The sequence below is a fragment of the Podarcis liolepis genome (genome assembly GCF_965112155.1).
Source record: "Podarcis liolepis genome assembly, chromosome: 5".
NCBI classification, from domain to species: domain Eukaryota; kingdom Metazoa; phylum Chordata; class Lepidosauria; order Squamata; family Lacertidae; genus Podarcis; species Podarcis liolepis.
Window position 1 is genome coordinate 28724029 of NC_139556.1, and position 21811 is coordinate 28745839.

Below are 21811 nucleotides of genomic sequence, written 5' to 3' on the forward strand. Positions count from 1 at the left end.
GGAAACGAGTGAGCCAAACTCTCTTATTCACACTTTGAATTGAGTTTTTTTGGGGGAAGTTAATGCAAATAATACTGGTGGCCGTGGAAGCTAAAGCCAACATTAGCAGACTGCTTGCTGTGTCACCTCTGAAAAAGCAAGCTTTAAATTCTGTACAAAGTTATTACTTGCATTCCAGTGCTTAAAGATGAGTACCTAATCTGTCTTGTCCTTCAAAAATGTTTTCTTTTCCTGTTGCTTTAACTGAGAACAAAACAAATGCTGTTAAGATCTCTGCGCACTTTAAAAGCAAATCCTGCTCCCTGAAAGAAACCCCTCTCATCTTTACAGCACCACAGAGAGGCTGCTTTCAGATTCTGAGCTGAGTGGTTCAGAGAACCCAGTGGCTGATAAAAAGGCTCCTGGAAGTGAACGAGCAGCTGAGAGGGCGGCAGCAGCCCAGCAGAATTCTGAAAGAGCGCGTCTTGCCCCACAGTCGTCATATGTGAATATGCAGGTACTGAGCATGTGGTAGCTTAAGCCCAAATTGTGGTGAAAACCAGGAAGTGGCCAGATCTGGACTCCAATTACTCTGGCTCCTTCAGCCCTTATAACACACACACTCTCTCTCTCTCTCTCTCTCTCTGTGTGTGTGTGTGTGTGTGTGTGAGAGAGAGAGAGAGAGAGAGAGCCTTCTTAAAATGCACACAATTAAAATTCCACCCTAAGAAGGATTCTGCCTGTCCCAGTCCACATATGCCTGGTCCATAATTGCAAAAGGATGTCCCATTATGAATATGGCAGGAAAAAGCAGGCAGCCAATCTACCCCAAGGGGGTTGGAGCTCACACTGTGGTAACTTGGTGATGGAACTTGGTGACCAAACCAAAACTCGGCATGCAGACGTTTTTCAGTGCTCCTGCAGCAGTAATCACATGGCGAAGAAGCAATTTTTAGTTCAGAGAACCAAACTCCGAATACCTTGGAAAAAGAGGCTGTGTTTGAAAATAGTAGATTGGGTGAAGGTTTAGGAATAACTACAAAGCTATTTACAGCCCTAATTAGCTGGTTTTAAGTGAAAGTTTTAAGTATATCAAATGTTAATTGGACTTGCTGGCACATTGTTGTTCAGTGCTTAGTGTTCCCCCTAGACAAACTTATGGACCGTGATCAAAATCTTTGTGGCTTGGAGAGCAGAGTACTGGCATGACATTTAGTGAGAGCAGTGATTAAGCTGCCTTCTGTGTGTTTCATTTTTAGGCATTTGACTATGAACAGAAGAAGCTATTAGCAACCAAAGGTATGTGGGACAACTGTGACTTGCAGCATATATATCTGTTTGGTAGCTGAGCAATGAAAGGGTTCATGCATCCCTCCCCTGCTGCCCTGAGATTTGGCTGGGTTGGTTGCTCAAATCGAGAAGCTGTATCGTAGACAACATGTTTTGCAATCCAAACTTCTCTGTGTATAAAATCTCTGGTTCTGCTGTTACAGTGTGGGAGAACACTGTAAACTTGAAACTTCTTGGTCCACAATAAACTTGTCTTGGGGCAGGTGGTTGGAAAGGATGACATACTCATGTTTCATCGGGAACTTTGTTATCAAGAAACACAGGCCTCATCTGCTACTGCACCATTTCCTCTTGTATAATCATGCTTAGCATGCGTCCCCCTTTTGCAGCAACTTGGATAGAGGGGATTGCCAACCGGCTGCGCATCCTGTAAACACAGGGGAAAGTGTTGGGGTTCAATGCCTTCCATATTTCTAAGGATAAGTGACCGCAGTTGGAATGGGTGCTGCGTGCATGCATTATTATGCACATCTGGCTAATACCCATATAAAATATATGTGGAAGGATCACAGAAGTCATTGGCAAGTGGGCCTCGGTCCTGTATATCTGAAGGAGCGTCTCCACCCCCATCATCCAGCCTGGACACAGAGGTCCAGTGCCAAGGGCCTTCTGGCGGTTCCCTCGCTGTGAGAAGTGAGGTTACAGGGAACCAGGGAGAGAGCCTTCTCAGTAGTGGCACCTGCCCTGTGGAACGCCCTCCCAGCAGATGTCAAGGCAATAAGCAACTATTTTACTTTTAAAAGACTACTGAAGGTGGCTCTGTTTAGGGAAGTTTTTAATGTCTGACGCTGTATTGTTTTTAATATTCGGTTGGAAGCCGCCCAGAGTGGCTGGGGAAACCCAGCCAGATGGGCGGGGTATAATAATAAATTATTATTATTATTAGCAACACAGCGTTCCATCATGGAGGGCTTGGGACTTTTCCAAATAGCCTCCCTCTTTCTTTTGCCATATATGCCAGAACTTCTCTATAAGGAATGAGATGTGCATGCATGTATGTACAAATGCCCGCAGCACACATTATTATATCTAAGATACTTAGCTTTTATGTGTTATTGGAGCTCCATGGTTTCTCCTCACACATACAGAATCGTAAATCCCTACAAGATTGGAGGTCATCACACCATCTTAGTATATGTGGAGGGAAGCAAAGGTTAAGAGCAACCTGTTTTGGCCGAAAGATGCCATTTTAATCCAAAAACGTACAGGGTTCATGCTTATGGGTATGCTGTCTTTTGTTTTCTTTAAGCTATGTTAAAGAAGCCAGTTGTTACGGAGGTGAGGACACCGACAAACACCTGGAGCGGGCTTGGCTTCTCCAAATCAATGCCAGCCGAAACAATCAAGGAATTGAGAAGAGCTAACCACGTGTCTTATAAACCATCCATGTCGACAACTTATGAGGTATGCAAAACTGCAAGTATGAGTTTTACTATGCGTGCAAGAAACTGGGGTCACTCACCTGAACTTTGAACATATGTACCAATTTGCAGCGAACTTGAAGCTCCAAGATCTTAAGAAGGTGCAACACGGCATGTTCTTTGACTTCTCTATGTTTAACTCTTCATTGATTTGTGGAGTCTCTGTTAATTTTATTAAGTTTTAAAAACAGGTTCAGCATAGTCTGTACATCAAGCAAAGAACTAGAGAAATGTGGTCCTGTGGATGTTAAAAGGGTAAAAATAGTCACATGGGATCAATCCAAGGCTGTAGCTCTGTGGCAGAGTCCCCAGTGTAGTCGGTGGTGATCACCTGTGTTTTTTTGTACAAGTGTCTGCAAAGCAAAAGTATTTTCATTTCTAGCTTGAATGAATAATCATAATGGCCTGTTTTCTAGAATGCAGCCGCAACTAATTGCAGGCTTCACAAGGACTTAAAACTTGTCTTTGTGGCTTTCACAATAAGACACATGAGATAATTACTGAAGGTTCAAGGCCTATGAAATCTAAAGTGGAAAAAGCCGGGGGGTGGGGGAGAGATTCTGCCTGTTGGCAACTGGATCCCAGCATGGACATGGTTCATGCCACGAGGTTAAATTACATGGCATGTGCAATGCAGATTCCCAAAGGGAATCATTTTGCAGAGGCTTCTAGATGAAGGAGAGGAGATTGTAGTGTCATGATCTACTGTGGCTTCCTGGTAGCAGAGCTGTGGTACTCTTGGTTGACAAGGAGGAATGAGAAAGCAAGAGTAGTCATGCAGCTCCCTTGCTCAACATTTCAAGGTCTTCTGCATTGTGCTCCTCCTACAGCAAATTTTCATTGTGGTAACACTGCAAAACACTCAACTTTATAAAGGAGCATCTCTTTAGATATGATGCCAGATCTTTACCAACACCAAATGTATATGGGTTTTGCTGCCATTTGAATTTTCTGGGGAGTGGGGTGCGAGGGATTCCCCCGTGGCAGTGTTAACAGTGGCAGGGTGGAAAGTCTATTGTTCAGATGTCTAACTGATAGGTGGAAAACACCCATGGCAGAAACTGTGCTTTTCTCTTTTGCAAAGTCAAAACATTGCATTAAATGAGATATAGGCTTTTTTGTGAACCGTCTTCTCATCTTATGAATAGGATGTAAATTATAAAAATGGATTTTCCTTAGGAACAGGTTTGGTTTGGCGCACGCTGTTCCTCGTATATACTTTTAGCAGATAAATTTTGTCTAGTGTGTTTCACATTATCTTCCAGCCATTTTACTTGTCTCCCTTTTTCACAGGAGTTTATTAGGAGACTAAAAATGTTTTCTGTCTCTGAGTCACTTGGCTGTAGCCCAGAAGCAAACCACAGCCTGGGTTCCTTGCTCTGTAAACTATTTCTTCAGAGACTCCGCCGCTCATTGTTTTGCTTTGCTTGAGACATGTGGGCAAAATAAAAACCATGGATCCCTTTGTTTTCCTGCTTATACTGGGCTGTTTTCAGAACTTCCATTGGTATCAGAAAGCACTTCTGTCACGGTACCTTACATCATTGATTATAAAATGATTAATCCAGGAGTTAATCAGTGAACTCTGGGAATGTGTGGGCGTGGTCACAAAGTCTCCAGTGGATCACATGACAATCTCAGTGTGGTGAGGAGCATTCCAGGTCATAGTTAAAGACTGACTCTGTGGCGGCACTGTTGCATTAGGATGGTGCCATTTTCTTTTTTAAAAAGAGCTTCACAGGTTTACTTGTGATACGGATCATGAGTTTCTTTCCCTAAAACCAAAGTTATTGAGATGTCTCTTACAAAAAATGGGAGCAAGCCCAATAAAAAGGGAGGATAGAGTTGAAAAGGGTGCCAAACATATTAGAACCATGTTGGTGATTGATATGTGCTTCAGTAATTAGCTACTGCCAAAATGAATGACTAGGCGGCACAACCTTGGCTTATTGCATAACTATTGTAGCTTTTTTTATTTATTCGATTTATATACCACCCTTTATCCAAAGATCCCAGGGCAGCATAGTAATTTATGCAGCATAATAACAAAAACATAACACGCAGCATGATAATAAAATAATCATAGCAACAGCCCCTAGGACCTGCACCCACCCACACATTTAACCAACCATGGCTGAAGGCCCAAGTAAAGAGGGATGTTTTCACCTGGCACCTAAAGACATGTAATGAAGGTGCCAGGCAAGCCTCTCTGGGAAGAGCATTCCACAGATGGGGAGCCACCACAAAAAAGACCCGTTCTTGTGTGTTCACCCTCCAAAGCTCTGAGGGAGGCGGGACATAGAGAAAGGGCCTCAGATAACAAGCACACAGGGTCCAGGTCAGTTTGTATGTGGAGAGATGGTCCTTAAGGTATTGAGGTCCTGAGCTGAGTAAGGTAGTGTGTCCTCCATATATGCCGGTGAGTACAGAATCCTGTTGGTTGCAAGCTTTTTTGTATTTAATAAGACCCCAGAGCCCAAAGTAAGTACTCAGCAATATATCCTAGTGCAGTCCTTGCTGAACTGCACCCCTTCAGGCCTGGGTGTTCTTTCATGTCAAGAAATGCTCATCTATCACCTTTCAGAGGTTGATAGTTTACACTTCTCCTTGATGTGGAATCATCCTGTTCCTCTAGTGAGAAATTGGATTAAACAAGAAAGGGTGTGCTCCATTCTCTCTTTTTTCTCCTCCTCCTCTCTTTATCTCGGCTTATTCCACTTGCTCACCTTCCTAGGGTGGCTCCCCTACAGGGGTGCTCTCCTGTAAAAGAAAAGAAAAAAGTCATTTCAGGGTGACCGTTATTTAAGGTTTATAAAGAGCCTTTTCCCAGTTTTCAAGTTATGCTTATTCCTTCTTATCTTTCTTGCAGGGTTCATCAATGTCTCTCTCGCGATCCAACAGCCGGGAACATCTAGGAAGTGGTAGCGACTCTGATAACTGGAGAGATCACAATGGCATTGGCCCAGCAGCCCCTGGCGACTTTGTTTCTTCCATTGGCAGCCCTAAAAGGAAGCAAAACAAATCAAGTAATGAATTTCTGCTTTGTTTTTTATTTAACTTGAGCATGACTTCTGTCATGCACTATCAGTGGCTTGGCTAAAATTTTGTCCTGAGTCTAGCGGAAGCAAAGTTGGTTATTTAGTTCAGCCTGTTAGTTGCAAGTGTTAAAATCCTAGGGCAGAGTTAGAACCTGGGTGTGTGGCGGTGGGGACAGGTTGCTGAAAAAGGCTGCCCTGAATCATGGGGCTCTCCTTTGAATGTGTGAATCAACTTCATGGCCTGATGTCACCCTATTGAGTGTTGCCATATTTCCAACACCACATCATTGATTGGCTGCTGCTGCTATCATGAGCAAATGCTCAGTGCCAGCATTTAGGATGCTGTGTAAGTTGAAGCACACAAATCAAGGGGGGGGGGTTAATGCAAGGCTGCCCTATTCAGGAGCAGCCCCACATGTAGTTTCAATCTTTGGCTTTCTTTCGTAGCACTTCATTGAAAATATTACAGCTTGATCATTTGCCTATGGGTGGGCTGGGGTTTAAAGTCTACCTGTCACAGCGGCTTATGCACAGTTTAAGTAGTTCAGTGGGATATCTTTTAAAAGTGAAATGCAAACTGTTTGGAAACTCAAAGGTACTTCCTCTCTGAACTTCCAGCTGAACATTATCTCAGCAGCAGCAATTACATGGACTGCATCTCCTCGCTGACAGGAAGCAATGGCTGTAACTTGAACAGCCTATTTAAGGGATCTGACCTGCCTGAGCTGTTCAGCAAACTGGGTTTGGGCAAATACACAGACATATTCCAGCAACAAGAGGTCAGTGTCTGGAAAAGGCATTTTTTTGTTGTTGTTCCTGCTAGAGTGTTTTGATTACTTTCCAAACTAAATCGCTCAATTGCTACCATCTGCTGCGCTTTCATTTACTATTCTGCGAAGACCACATATTCATTCCTTGAATGTAGGAATAGCTAGCTTCAAACCTCAAGTGTTTTCAAAGCACTGTGCTGAGAGAAGCAACTCTGGTTTCCAGTGTTTGCAAGCATATGTGGACGCATGCTCTGTAGTGCACTGGCATCCAACTTGCTGTATGAGTGCTTCATGAGTGACACCGTGCGTCAGTGGCTTGTGACACATCTACATAAGAAACAGGAGAGCCTCTGGCCCTGCCTGTTGTCATCAGGCCTTTGCCTCTTCTGCAGCATAGTGCTGCCTGCTTCCCAGCTCAACATACTAAAGCATGGGTAGCTAACATGATAACATGATACATGGGTAGCTAGCATGTTGGTCTCGTGATCCTGGAACACTGACCATGCTGACTATCAGTGATGGTTATTGAAAAATGTAGGCTTTTATCCCTGTGCATAGTTTGAACAAGGCACAGAATTCAGCTTTCATTGGAGCAAAACTTTGATTGCCTGGACACAAATCTGGTATTTTGTGGCATGGCTTACCCAAAAACTCGGCAAAGCCACTGGTCTCCTTTGAAAGGAAAGACAGGATATATTGATGATGATGACGAATTATTTGTGTCCCACCCATCTGACTGGGTTGTCCCAGCCACTCTGGGTGGCTTCCAGCACATATATAATAACATAATAAAACATCAAACCCTATACTGGCCTACCTTCAGATGTCTTCTAAACGTTATATAGTTACTTATCTCCTTGACATCTGATGGGAGGGTGTTCCACAGGGTGGCTGCCACTACCGAGAAAACCCCTCTGCCTGGTTCCTGGTAGCTTCACTTCTCACAGTAAGGGAACCACCAGAAGGCCCTCGGTGCTTGATCTCAGTGTCCAGGTTGAACAATGGGGGTGGAGACGCTCCTTCAGATATACAGGGCTGAGGGTGTTTAGGGCTTTAAAGGTCAGCACCAACACTTCAAATTGTACTCAGAAACTATGATGTTATCAACTGTACCCTGGAGTGGCAGTACCTAATCCTGTGGGGATTGTCTTTTGACATACTGAATTACAAAAAGAGTGGGCCATCTTCAGCTCAGGTACATTGGCCACACTCATATATCAAATTCTGCCTTACTAAAACCAGGATATTTGTGAGCTGCTTTGCTCATGCTTTGCCCCTCCACTCCCTTCATGAAAGCAGGGGAACAAACTAGGAAACTGCAGTTAACCATAGCTTCCTGATACATGCAAACTGAGAAACTGTGGTCAGTGGCTTCCATAGAAGCCTGGATATGAAACCATGACTTAAACTTGACATATGATTCTGGCTTGTTTGGAATCCATTAACCACAGTTCTCAGTTTGCACATAATAAACTATGGTTAACTGTGTATTTCTGGCTTGCTTCCCCACTCACACAAAATAAGTGAAGCAGGAGCCGAGGACTGCATGTGAGCATCCAAATCTTGAGCCTCTCCTGGCTTGTTAAACTAGAATATAATTGTGCCATCTGTCTACCAGCCTGCCCTCATCTACTCAATATTGCTACTGGCCTTCTTTCTTATTTTTGTAGTAGACTCTTGCAAAGAGGTATGCCATCTGGTGGTATAGATCTGATGGCTTACCATCTGAAAATTCTGAAATTCACATGTCTCAGAGAATACACACGTATGTGTGTTCAGGATGCTGGATATGTGAATGCCCTTGGAAACTTGCTTTTCACCCCGTCGTTATTTACATGAACAATTCAGCAGCACATAACACTGTCAGATAATTTCTTAGCACCGATGTGTTAGCTCCCAAGATGGAGATTGTGGCTGCTTTCCTCCTCCCAGACTTTTTAGCTTGGTGCAGCACAGCAGCTAACCTGGCATTTTGGAAACTGGGCTCATAGTTAGGGATTTGCATTCTTAATTACTACCTGCAACCACAGGACAAAGCTTGCTTTACAAATCCTGGTTAAAGAGGAGAAGTCTTAACTGATCCCAGGCAACACACTAAGCTAAGCTGCTGAGCTGCAGTAATCAAAGAAGCCCATCGAGAAGCAAAGAGGATACCTGTTCCTCTCCAGGAGCCAGCATGTTCACATGGACACTGTAAGCTGTACACTGACTTACTGTGCTGTGTGAACCAGGCCATTGTTTTGTTTTGTTTTTCTGGGACAGGCATTTGTAATGCATGTAAGACAGAATTTGGGTAAGCGGAGATTTCACACCCTCATTAACAAACTAGAATTGAGCAAGAGTTCATTTAAAGCTTGCATGGAAACTCCTGTAAAACAGACAGTGCATTATTTAGTTACAGAAATCAGGCACAGATACATTGCCATCTTAAAGATTTAGCATTGCATTAAAGGAAATTTCTGTAAGGACCCTATGAAATTGGATGGACAAATCCATCCAGTCCAGCAGAACCATGGCTGATCAGCAGGTAGGCTTGAACTGAGACAGAGTGTTTCCTTGCCCAGCTTGTTGGTTTATTTTCTCAATCTTGGAATGTACGGATAGGGTAGAAAGGGTGTTGAGGTCATTCATCTCTTAGCCCATTTTTCATCATTGAGGTCTTGACCTACACACACTTCTAATAATACTGTTCCCATCTCCTCTGTGGTTGCTCCCATGATGCTAGAACAGAGGGTAGCCATTGTGGTTCCTTCCAGATGTTTTGCACCACCACTCCTATCGGCCATAGCCAATATGGTCAATGATCAGGAATGACGGGAGTTGTGGTCCACAACATCTGAAGTGCACCATGTTTGCTTCCCTGCACTAGATGTAAACAGAAACTGATCCACTTGCATAGTGGTTATAGCACACAAACAGTGTTTAGGCACTATGGGTACATATTAAAGCACCTTTTACACCTGCTTCTCTATGAAGAAAAACTGTGGCAATGTGGCATTTCTATAATCTTTTCTTCTTCATGGTTGTAAATCATACTTTCATTATATATGTGTAATTACCTAGGAGTGAGTGCTATTGCACTTGATGGGGTTAACTTCTGAGTAGGCATAGCATAGGATTACCCTATGCTGTTCTTCCTCAGTTTTCTCTTTAGATGATAAAAATAAAGTTCTTCAGGGAAGTTATCTATACCAGTCCCTTTAGTATGCATTTTGAATCTTTACTGTGAGACTTCTGTATCTTGAATTACTAGGGTATACATTTTGTATTTTCTCCAGATTGATCTTCAGACGTTCCTCACTCTCACGGATCAGGATCTGAAAGAGCTCGGAATTACTACTTTTGGTGCACGAAGGAAAATGCTGCTTGCAATTTCAGGTAAACAAAAATGCACTGTTTGTGCATATGAGAGCCCTTTGTTTTTCCTGTCTTCCTTGCTTGCTTGAGTTGTCACCTCTCAAGAATACATCTCACCCTCCTTGATGTGCACGGATTTAATTTGCATTTGTTTACCATAAAAACCTTTTTTTTAATTAATCCCTATTTAGCTGCTTTTTTTCCCTTTCTTTTCTTCCCTGCCCCCTCCCCTCCTATGCGCAGAACTGAATAAAAACCGAAGAAAACTGTTTGACCCCTCCAATGTCCGTGCCTCGTTCCTGGAAGGCGGCGCTAGTGGAAGACTGCCGCGTCAGTTTCACTCGGACATTGCTAGTGTGAGCGGCCGCTGGTAGCAGTAAGTCGAGGCTCTCACAGTTGACTGCACAAATGGACATGGCAATCCTGTGGACAGCCATCACTGCACACAACCCCCTGCACTTTGGGAATTTAGGTACCAAGGACCAAAGCCTTCTGCACAAATACCTGTGCCAAAAAAAGGAAGAGAACACTTGTCTCTTTCTGAACACCAAATGTGGATTATGTTTTACTCATGTAGATTGGACAGAATTTGCAATAATGATAATATAGGGTTCTTTGTTTAGTATTTTATTACTTATAATAACTATATTGTATGCACTGAAATTTTTTTTTTTTACTTATTTGAATGGAGAGTGAAGGGCTGGGATGCCAGAGGGGCATAGCATGTGGTTTTTATCAAGAAGGTATTTCTGGTACTGCTTAATGATTAATTGAGGTCTTTCTGCACTTTACGTGTTCTGATTGCTTGTCCTGTGGAAATTTTATTGTTTTCCTCTTCAATTTCCATGGGGAAAAAATATTGTATTGGCACTTATCAACATTTGCCAGGTATGTTCCCACATTAGATGAAATTCTTTTGCCATAAATCATACTAGCAAATCAAATTTTGGTTATTTCCCCCCCTGTAAACAACTGTAGAGAAGTCGTCAACAATCAGGTCTCTTAGCGTTGGACTCAACCTTCTTTTCGCTTTTGGGAGGCATTCGAAGAAACCTTACAGTTAAGCTTGTGCACTGTAAAAGATGCAATGAAAGACCAAAATGAACCTTATTGCCATCAGTTATCCCTATTTAGCTGCTGCCTGTAATGCTAAAACTGATTTTAATGGTCGTCTCAAAGCAAAGGACTATTTTAGTATATACTGCCACTAAAGGACACTTTATTTATAGGAAACGTCTTATTTTTTTAGAATCTGTACACTTTACAGTGCATAAGAAATTAAACGGATCTCCTAAAGTTTTTGATAGAGGATGGAAGGCAGTTCATCATGCCAGAACTCTGGGCAATTGTTCGTTTAAGGAGAGCATTAATTTCATTTGACAAGACAGCACTGTTGCATTTATTTCAAGAATCTTGCTTACATTGACTCTTCATTCAGCAATAGATCAACATAAATCAAATAGCTGCAATGACATCTGTTTTATTGGTTGATTTAAGTTTGTGATTGTCAGCTATGGAGTTTGGAGATGAGCTATTTCCAAAAATCCATACTGACTGTCACCAGAAAGAGTCTGTGTTGCGCATGGATAGAGCTAACAGTCGTGTTCTTATACTGTGAAAGGTCAAGAAATCTGGTTATACTATTTCTGTCTTTTTGCAAATGACTAGGTATAAATTTATGAAGTGAAGGATAGGATGAAGTGCCTCTCGGCGATGCAATACAATGTTTCCAAACATGAATTTATCGAAATAAGAAAAACATTCCCATAGAAAAAATTGTGAACTTACTTGTACTGTAATTTCTTATTTATGTACATTGTACAAACCCTTTAAGGTGGTTGCAAACCACTCTTAACGAAGGCATTAGATTTAACCAATTACCGTAGCTGTTTTTTTTATATATGCAAAACAGGGGTGAGAAATAGTTTTGACACTTTCTGTGGATAATGGTTTTCTACGGCGAAGAAAAACACACATAAAGGAAACTTTTAATGGTAGATAATGCAGTTGTAATCTGCTACCCACCGGCATTCATTCTAACCATCTCCAGTGATGGCTATATAGCTAATCAGCCTCTCACTGCAACTCAGATAGCTGCTGATCTTTCTCCAGTGTTTGAAAAAGCACGGGCCAGATTAGTGCATGTTCAACTGTAGTTGCCTTTTTCTGTGTGTTGCCTTATGTATTATCCTGGAAATCAGCTAGTCCTGCCTCAAAACTTAACACATACTTCTGTTCACACTGTAATATAGAGATCCTGATACTTAAAAGAAACTATCTTCTTAATCATGAATATGCCCTTTGGTATGAGTCTCCTCATGTGTAGAATTAAGCACTTAGTAGTTCAGGAATTTGGCTTGTCCATGGAAATGATTTTACCAAAATTTAAAACTAACTTGGTTTAATCTGTGCCAGAGTTAATTCAGACTAGGATGAGCACCTATCTGCCAGTCTCTTTTGGCTGCCATTGCACCCTCCCACCACTCGCCTTATTAGGCATTTGTCCCCCCACAGATCTGTGCATATTTTTTCCAGTTTGTACTTAAATGCCATGTGTGTTATGACAGTATTATACCTGGAAGATGCAATTAAGCTGCTGTGGTCTATGCTGAAGTGAAGATTTTCCCAGATATAAGAACGATAGGGCTACACACTCACACCCACAACACACACAAATTCCACACTGGAAGAACAACTTTCTCACTCCTTTTGATTCCACAAAAGGGATATATGGCAATGCAATGTTCAGTATTGTCAATATTGTATTATGCACAAAAAGATATTGAAACGTTAGTTTTAAATTTTGTGCCTTTATAGCGACCAGTTATCTGTAAATATAGAGCAGATACAGATTGTATTTTGGGAGGGAAGGGGTCCTTTTTAGTGAATTTTTTTAAAAGAATAAATAAATGAAAGATGGAATTAAACGTTCAAAAATGGGAATTTTCCAAACTAATCAAATGTTACATGAAAGAATAAATTTATATAACCCCCTTGTTACACTGCCTATGAAATGTAGTCTGTCGTCTTTTACACAGATTTATTCCAGAGGTGATTTCGTGTTCTCTTAACATGGAATGGTTGCTCCCAAAGTCAGAGCAGATACATGCTTGTTATCTTCTCAATAGTGCTAGGCCCTGTGAGGACTAACCTAAACTGAGTATTGTCAACAGGCACAGTTACTAAAGAATGCTGATCGTGCTTCTGAAGTGAAGGGGCACATCATGTAATAGTCACCTCATCCTTCTTTTTCTTTACAGTTTGCGGGGAAAAGGTTGCAAATGCAGATTGTCCATGAGCTAATGGCCCTTACGGGTGCAATCTCTTATGTTCAGAAACTGTGTGTGGTACACACTGAGAACACAGTGCTTCAGAGTGCTGTTCGGGGGATTACATGGTCCAAATGCACCCTGTCCCCACCTGTCAATTATTCCGTTGCCATGGGAGCAGAGTTCAAACCAGTCTCAGACCCAGTGGGCTAACTTTCAGTAGGCAACCTTTGAAATGGGGAAGCATTCAAGTTTAATATCCACTACTAAGGCCCATAACCAGAGATTTTATGCTGAGGAGTGGGTCTACGGTTGCTTTTGATATGATGCGAAACAGCCAAGTCTGTTTGTAACATTATGTTTGATGTTTAGAGTTATTGAATAAAAATATTGTTTTTAATCAAATTAAAATGGAGGTTTATGTGTACCCAGTGATTTGAAGCTACTTGTTTCTTGCTGAGCAATGGATTATTATTTTTTAAGCACTTGCATTGTTTTTCTTGTTATTTCCACAAGAAAAAGGGCTAGAGACTTTGAGGCTGTTTTAGCCAGAGAAAAACATGGGCAAACCTGCCCATGCTTATCTCAAGCAGCTTTTTATTATGGAGCATAAACATTTCCCCTAAAAAAAATGCATTGGGAACCGTAGTTACACATAGAGTTCTCCACATTTGTCCTTGTGGCTTTCTGTAGTTGTGATGGATCCTCTCCTTGTGTCTTCCAGCCCAGCCCCCCTTCTGCAGTCATGGGATGGCAAGAGCTTCAACTTGCAGTAAAAGCATTATAAGACAGTCTCCTTCTGACTGCATATATATCTCTCTTAAGGGTCAGTTTTCATTTTACCACAGTGGTATGGAAACCATTTCCTCTTGTTGTGCTCTGGTAGAACCACATTGGCCAGGCTGATTTGCATGGTTTCACCCCATACTGTCTGTCTTTTAAGTCACGTCATTGATTTTACCCATATGGTGTCTTCACACGTACATTTCCGGAACAGGCTACGGCTGCATTAAGAGGAAGAGGCTCCCACAGCACTGCAAATGAATCAGCCTTTGAGAAGTACTGCATTATAAAGAAAATACTGGATCCAGTGAAGCTAATACGTTCTGTAACCATCAACTATCTCAGCTTAGAGCTGATGCTTCTGTCTTCCTACTTGGAGACTTCAAGCCTGCACTATGCACAGAGTCTTCTTAACACGCACTGTTTCCATTGTCTTATGGAGCTCACTCTGTGGTCTCTTGCTTAGGAATTATTGCTAGAGAAATGTTTTGGCTCTCTTGAGAAATTAGGCTGTCCTGATTTGTGCACATTTGCATTGATGCATTTTTATGAAACACCAGTGTTTTCCAATGTTGCATGTGAGATAATCTGCTTTGGATATTCTTGGCCGTCTTGCTGATTAGCTTTCTCTCCCTTGGCAAGGATGGTTTTGTGCAGCTATTTTTTAAGCTGAACTGCCTGGAGCTTTCTGCATAATGTTTTAGGCTTTGAGAATCCTAACAAGTGCATACTGTATGTTCAAACATCAAAGCAAACTCTGGAAATAAGTTGAAAGGGGTGTCCTTGCATCCTGCTTGGTGGAACTGTAACCAATTTGCCAACTGTTCCTGACCATCTTGTAAATCAGAGTACTAACCAGAAAAGATTTATAGAAATAAATTTAAAATCCTCAAAAGCTGGATTAAAAAGGGACGTAAAACCTGCAGTGAAGAATAAGCAGGTGCACATAGGTTTGTGAATGAACCTGTCTTCATTTTCGTTGACTTCTCAAGCTGCTTTTTCTGAGGTAGTTTCAGAACAGCATAGAATTGTGAATGTCAGTAGCACTTGCTCTCTGAAAAGGAAGGAACTTGTCAGTACAGGAACAAAGGGAACTCACATCACGATGGTGGATTTCAGCAGTTAACAGATAATGTTCTGTGGAGAGCAAAATGCATAGATAAAGGGGAATTGCCAAGGTGCAGTGAAGCTCTTAAAAAGTTATCAGTGGTAGTTGCCCCAAAAGTGCTGCAGGCGACATGAAAACTAAAAAAAGGAACTTCATTGGAAGAAAATATAATGAAGAACGGGCCTCATAGGGTGAGTATAGAAGAACAAGGAGGTCCAAATTGGGAATAGACTAGAAATAAATTACAGCTGTAGCAAGGGATGGCAGAACACTTCAGAAGTGATATTATGCTAAAAGCAAGAGTAGTGAAATAGATATTGTGGAATCATTGCTCTTTTTGTGAAGAAGTGAAGGTTTTGAAGGCTTGGAAGGAACTCTTCAAAAAGCCTCACCCTGAATCCATTCTTGCATCCCACAGCGATGGGGCTTCCATTAGAATCTTTACTGCAAAGCTTAATACAGGGGTGAGAAACTAACTCCCAGCATTCCCAGCCATTGGGAGTTGTAGCCCAGCAATGTCTGGGGGGACCACGTTCCCCATCTCTGCCTTAATAGCAAGGCTTTGAATGTCTCCCCACTATACACACACACCCTAAATGAAGTTAATGGGAAGCTCTTGGAGGCAAGGAAATTTTATGTGCTTACCAAGAGTTCAAAACACAAAGTAAAAGGTAAACAAAAACACATAAATCACTGTCAGGCTGTTGTGCTTTGTATATGCTTATCAAAGTTACATCATGGAAACAGAAAAATGCCAGGAGGTCTTAAATGTTCTCAGAAGCATCCAGGTAGAAGGAGGTCTTACTGATGAGGCTGAGGCAGCTGACAAAGGCCATCACATGAGCCAGCTCTGTCATTTTGTCTCTGTTCACCGGGGGGAGACTTTGAGAAAACACAGGACTGGCAACAGGGGGGAAAGGCAAGGAGGGCTGGCACTGGAGCCAGCCATTGTGAACAGAGACTGAGCTTTGGTCTGGGACCGGCTCACAATGGCTTCTTTTCTAAACTGGGGTAGCTGGTTTCTCCTCCTTGAATTCCATGTTTAATGTCATTTTTACCATACATCCATAACAAGAAAGATCTGAGACCGTTCAAATCCATCTACACATTTCGGGATCATTCACAAACAACGACATTGCTTTATCCAGCATCCTCAAGGAACGGTAATGAAATTGCAGCTTCTTAAAGCTTTTTGTCAAAATAAACTGAGGCCCTTGGTTTAATTGTTGGCTTCAATTTGGAAGAAGGGCAGTTTCTTGGATGCGATAACTCTGACGTTTTAGAATGAAATTTGGAACAATACATTCCGGACACAATTCTGCTTTATGTTTGGGTACCACCACACCAATCACATGCCCATTTTCAAGTAGGGGTGTGTGAGGGAGACGAGAGATATATTGCAGTGTAAGATCATGCTTTTAAATAATGGGAAGGAATTCAGTAGATCTTCAGAGCACAATTCTATGTTTCAAAATACCATCCCTTGCTGAAACTTCCAAGTAACTCTTTCCAAGAGCCCTGGGAAAGGCTACACCCAATGTGAATAATTTCTAGAAATGTTATTTCCCGAATACCTCATGGTCAAACTGCATATATTTCAAACATGCTTTTGGTTTCAGGAACTGAAACAATTTCACAACATAAGATGTGGAGCTTTTTAGCGTTACTCTGTGGAGTTGCCTGTGTTAGCAGTCCTCTTTCTCATGACTGGGGCCTGAAAACACTGACTTGGCAGAGATGTTAAACGGTCCCAGGCGATATTTAGGCAAAGCTTGAATAAATTGTGATGGAAATTGCTCAGTGTGCGCCAAGGGCTGTTGCAACCTCCAAGAAACTCGCAGATGGAAAAGACGGAAAATAATCGAATGAAACTGTTTTGTACTAGTAAAGAGCTTCAGAGGCCTCATTTGCTCCTTGCCCTTTGGATAACGGGTACAGAGTTTCAAGCTGAGGTTTAACATGAAATGATGTACATTGTCCTAAATATTCATACAAACTTTCATTCCATTGGGTTCATTGTCTCTGGCTTCGAGCTCACCAGATCACATCGTGTTTTCTTTTACATCCTTCCTGTTCTCAAACACAGGTGCTGAGTTTGAGCTGGGGTCTGTCCTTGAAGTGTAGAAGACGTTTTATACCAGGCTCTTGGTTTTCAGCGACGACATCACTTTCCATTGTGTGTTGTGACTTTCCTGTCTCCCTGGAAAATAGGAGCTGGGGCTCATCCTTGGAAGTGCAGCCTACTCTCATGAACATGCACTCCCACTTCCATTCTGCCATATTCTTGCATTTGTTTGTGTGTTGCATTTCCCCTTCATCTGGGTGGCCTTTGTCACAGGGTGATTGTGCAGAAACAGTAGGGGCACGGGAGCCATGCGTCCTGCCTTGAGCTCCTTGGAAGAAGAGTGGGAAGTGGGATTTAAAATGTCAAACAAATAACAAATATGGGTGGTCAAGCAATTCCAGATCAGGTGCCTGCTGTGCCAAACCCCGCCACTCTTGGTAGCTCCTCTTCTTCCTTGCAAAGGACCAAGGGGGCTGCTCTCCTTAGCTGTGCAAAGTGCCTGAAGGAGCCTTTTTCTTTCAATGCTGTGTAGTTAAAATGTCCAGCAAGTATGGCGTTCTCATGTCATCTTCCTGTTCAGCATCACTTCCTGGGGCGCCCATGTGGACTCCACAACATCTCAAGAAGTGCCAACAGAGCAGCAGCCAGCATGCCAATAGCTTTGTACTGTTGCAGATGTGTGCCTGGCTAGACTTTTATTTGTAAGCCAGTGTCCGACGTTGGGGAAGCAGCTTCCTCCCTCCCTTTGGCCAAAAATAGTTTCTTACCATTTGAAGAGATTTTAATGATCACAGTGAAAAAACAAAGAGTCCATTCTCGGAGTAAAGGTGCTCCCAATTAAGGTTTACACCCACTTTCCCCCCAAGTCACTCCCTCGTCTCGCAACCACTGTTCCTTCTGTTCAGCTACCTTATCTAATCTCCATGACCTTGGACTGATCGGCTGGATGGTTTCCAGTGAATCGGAGTTTGCTAACTCTCTCTCTCCCGGTTCATTTTTCTCCTAGCTGTTCGCCACCCAGTTCTTCCCAACTTTTGCCTTCTGAAGTATGTCCCTCTGCAAACCACTGTTCCAAGTCTATCCAGTCCCACTGCTCCTGGGAAGATTCAGGATCATGATCAGGAGCAGGGGGAGGCTCCCACCATTCCTCATCTGTGCAGCCCTCTTCAGCAGGGTCCCTGACAGCCAGCTGTGGAAGCCCACATACACTCTGCAATGTAGTATAGTTGCATAGGAGTCCCAAGAAACAGTGCTGAGCCTAAAGACTCACCCGAGAGCTTTGCTACTGGGGAAAGCAGGATGCTTTTGCTGCACTTTAAGAAAAATAAAGACCCCCTCAGCTGTGGTGCCCTGGCCTGCATGGGTGCCTGGACCTGCACTAGCTGGTCCTAGTAGCACCACTGAGCCAACCCCAGGCTGATGAGATGAATCCTGGGAGAGTTGGTTTTCTGTATGGGGCTTCTAAGATATTGTTTATATGAGAGGAGGGGAGTAGTTTCCAGTTGTTAAGTGTGTAATAGCACCCCAGCTTTCCTTAGCGTCTATCAGGCCTTTTGGGGGATAGATAGAATAATTTTTGTTTACTTTTTTTGAAATTATTTAAAATCCGCTCTTTCCAAGAGCTGCCTCTGCTCTTTTGTCTCTGCTGTAGCAAAACCATCAGCTGAATAAACTATCCAGAGGAAGCTAAAGGTGGAAAGGGTAAAATTCGGACAGAAAGGGAGGCAAATGGTGTAGATTATTTATAATCTTGCAGTTTAAGAATCTCTTCTCTTCCCGAAACGCTTTCCTCACAGCTTAGGGTGCCTCTCAGACTTTTGTCCTAGTGAGTGCCGGAAGCCCCTAAGTCACCCAGGTGACAGAAAGGGTCAAGTTCCTTTGGCACAGGATTCCTTCCGAGCAGCAATAACTGCACACTGGGAAGAGCCTCTGTGCATCTGGTACACATAAAAGCCAGGATCCTTGATGCAACTGTTGAATCATGGTTCTCCTTTGTGGAAATTGGCTGCAGATTGCCCAGTTTTTGTTTAATCATTTCTTCATCATATCCTGTCTCCAACCTTTTGAATGTTAAAGGCCCAGAACAGCTTTTGGAACCACACATAGTCTTGTGGACTTTTATACTTACACAAATAAGAGCGCTGCCTGGTCTTCATTTAAAGTGACAAACATGGAAGGTTTCCAAATCTGCAAGCAATACAAAAGGAGTGCTTAGCAGGACGGGGCCTGTTCTGCGTGTGAACAACTCGAAGCTAGTAACTTTTGCGGAGTGCAAAGGACACATGTAGTGCCGTTAGGGTTTTTGGCTGCTGGAGCTACATGCACACCTCTCTGAAACTTTGACTCGCTTGTCTCTGGTTTTCACTCCTGTTTTACTCCCTTTTTACCAAGAGGTGAACAGTTCAGAGCAGCCTTTCCAGCACCATTTTTCCTCTGGTAACGCCACACTCTTAATATTACTGTGTGTGTGTGTGTGTGTGTGTGTGTGTGTGTGAGTGAGAGAAAGAGAGAGCGCACAAACTCTGAAATTATTTCACACATCTGCAAGTAGAGCACAAGCGGCAAATATACATGGTATGATATGTGCAGGCCTAAGACGCCAGCAAATTCAGAACACCCACCCAGGAAAGATGTGGGAGCATCAAGCTTCTTCTAAGCTTGTATCCACTGGTGGTCTCCTCCAGAATGAATATTTGAATTTTTGTGAATTAGTTTTATGGCTGAGCAATCCTGCTGAGTGGATTGAAGGTGGCATTTGGAGAAAGTGAGGTGACTGCCTCAAGCAGCAGCCCAAGCTGTTTCTTCAGAGGCACCTGTTCCCTCTGTTGCCGCAGGTCCTGTCCTCAGCTGATCTGCTGCCTCAGATGTGGGGAATTCCACTTCACCACCAGTGCTGAAGTAAGTGTTAATGGCTAGCTAGTCCAATAGGCTTCGGAATGTAGAACTGGAGTCAGCAAGATGTCTGACCAGCAAATACAGCATTTCATGAGCTATCAGTATGCTTTATGATTCACAGTACAGTGTTACCTTGGGTTAAGTACTTAATTTGTTCCGGAGGTCTGTTCTTAACCTGAAACTGTTCTTAACCTGAGGCACCACTTTAGCTAATGGGGCCTCCTGCTGCCGCCTCACCGCCGGAGCATGATTTCTGTTCTCATCCTGAAGCAAACTTCTTAACCCGAGGTACTATTTCTGGGTTAGCAGAGTCTGTAACCTGAAGCGTATGTAACCCGAGGTACCACTGTATTTGAATGCTATCACAATTCTAAGTACTTGGGTACCCTGGGGACTTCCATTTCCCAGAGTCCCATGGGGCTTAAGATATTGTGGTTTTAGCATTCCAAAGAACAATGCTACTATAAGGAAACATTTGGGGAAAGAGGAGGAGTTTCAAGAATTGTGGGAAGTTGGGAGAGGTGTTCAGGCCCCATTGCAGTCCTAAAGATGGCTTGGGAAATGAGTGGTTTTTCTTTCTGTATATGTGAGAAAGTACATTGGTACCTCGGGTTACATACGCTTCAGGTTACATACGCTTCAGGTTACAGACTCTAATCCAGAAATAGTACCTTGGGTTAAGAACTTTGCTTCAGGATGAGAAAAGAAATCATGTGGCAGCGGTGCAGCAGCAGCAGGAGGCCCCATTGGCTAAAGTGGTGCTTCAGGTTAATAACAGTTTCAGGTTAAGAACGGACCTCCAGAACGAATTAAGTACTTAACCCGAGGTACCACTGTAACTCGTATTATCCAAATCTATTCTGAGCTGAACCAAAATAGCCAGCTATCAAATACTGCAGAATATCAAAGATGGAGGGGGGAAGGGACCCACTGGAATCAAACCTAATTGGATTTCAAATACAGGTATCAAATATTTGCTAAACGTTTGGGTATTCAGAGAATATCTGGGAAGCAAATTCCTTTCAGATCTATAAATAAACTTTTACAGCCGATATGGAAAGCCTTTTTGGCCTCCTCTCCAAGTTGCTCAGTTTCTCCGGCCCCATTATAACTGTGAGCCAATGTGACAGCAAATACTTCGTTACTTTAAAACAATTGCAGATGTTTAACACGGAGATTGCTAGTGTGGTTTTGCAGGCGACAGCAGATGGCAGAGTGTCTCCGCAGAAGGTGATGCGAGACTAAGCCAGGGTTCTTCCACTTCCCTGCTGTGGTAGCAGATGGAAGTGCTGGCCAGCAAGGAGGACACAGAAATGCCATGGTAGCTGGTGTGCAGCACTGCCTTTGATGACTGGCCAGTTAGCACAGTGCATGCTAAATAAGCATTGACGGGGTAAAGGAGATGTACCCAAGATCAGAGGAGGAGGAGCATATCCACCAGTTGGACAAAATAACAAGCAGTCAGACGTACTGTTGCAAGTTTACCTTAGATGTGATTTGCTCCAAAGTAGCTGTGCATAGGATTGCAATCTCAGGCAATCTTTGGTGTAAATTGGCAGAGTTCCATATGGGGGTGATACATGCTGAAGTCATGAGGATATGTGTTTGTCTTGAGTTTATCACTGTTTCTGTGCCCTCTTTCTAAGAGAGTGAAACATTTCTATAATATTGCTAGTTTTGTCGAATGCTTTCAGTTCTTGAATCTTAGATGCTGAACCCCGTTAATCCGGCACCAATAATGTCTAAATTTTTGTAGGTTTGTAATATATATAAATT

At 42.7% G+C, this 21811-nt stretch overlaps 1 protein-coding gene and 1 long non-coding RNA gene across 2 annotated transcripts in view; one reads left to right on the plus strand and one right to left on the minus strand.

Moving 5' to 3' along the window:
• The window catches only part of BICC1 (BicC family RNA binding protein 1), a 108796-nt gene extending 95207 nt beyond the window's left edge, over positions 1–13589 (plus strand). The window contains exons 15-21 of the mRNA XM_083502421.1: positions 331–496; positions 1239–1278; positions 2579–2733; positions 5620–5776; positions 6407–6567; positions 9837–9936; positions 10159–13589. Coding sequence (XP_083358547.1) covers positions 331–496; positions 1239–1278; positions 2579–2733; positions 5620–5776; positions 6407–6567; positions 9837–9936; positions 10159–10289 — 910 coding nt within the window. The 3' untranslated portion in view covers positions 10290–13589. The remainder of the gene's footprint in view (positions 1–330; positions 497–1238; positions 1279–2578; positions 2734–5619; positions 5777–6406; positions 6568–9836; positions 9937–10158) is intronic.
• The window catches only part of LOC310706682, a 66809-nt gene continuing 49689 nt past the window's right edge, over positions 4692–21811 (minus strand). Inside the window, exons 2-3 of the long non-coding RNA XR_014526059.1 lie at positions 19269–19327; positions 4692–5752 (exon numbers count right to left, since the gene is read on the minus strand). This is a non-coding gene — a long non-coding RNA (uncharacterized lncRNA). The remainder of the gene's footprint in view (positions 5753–19268; positions 19328–21811) is intronic.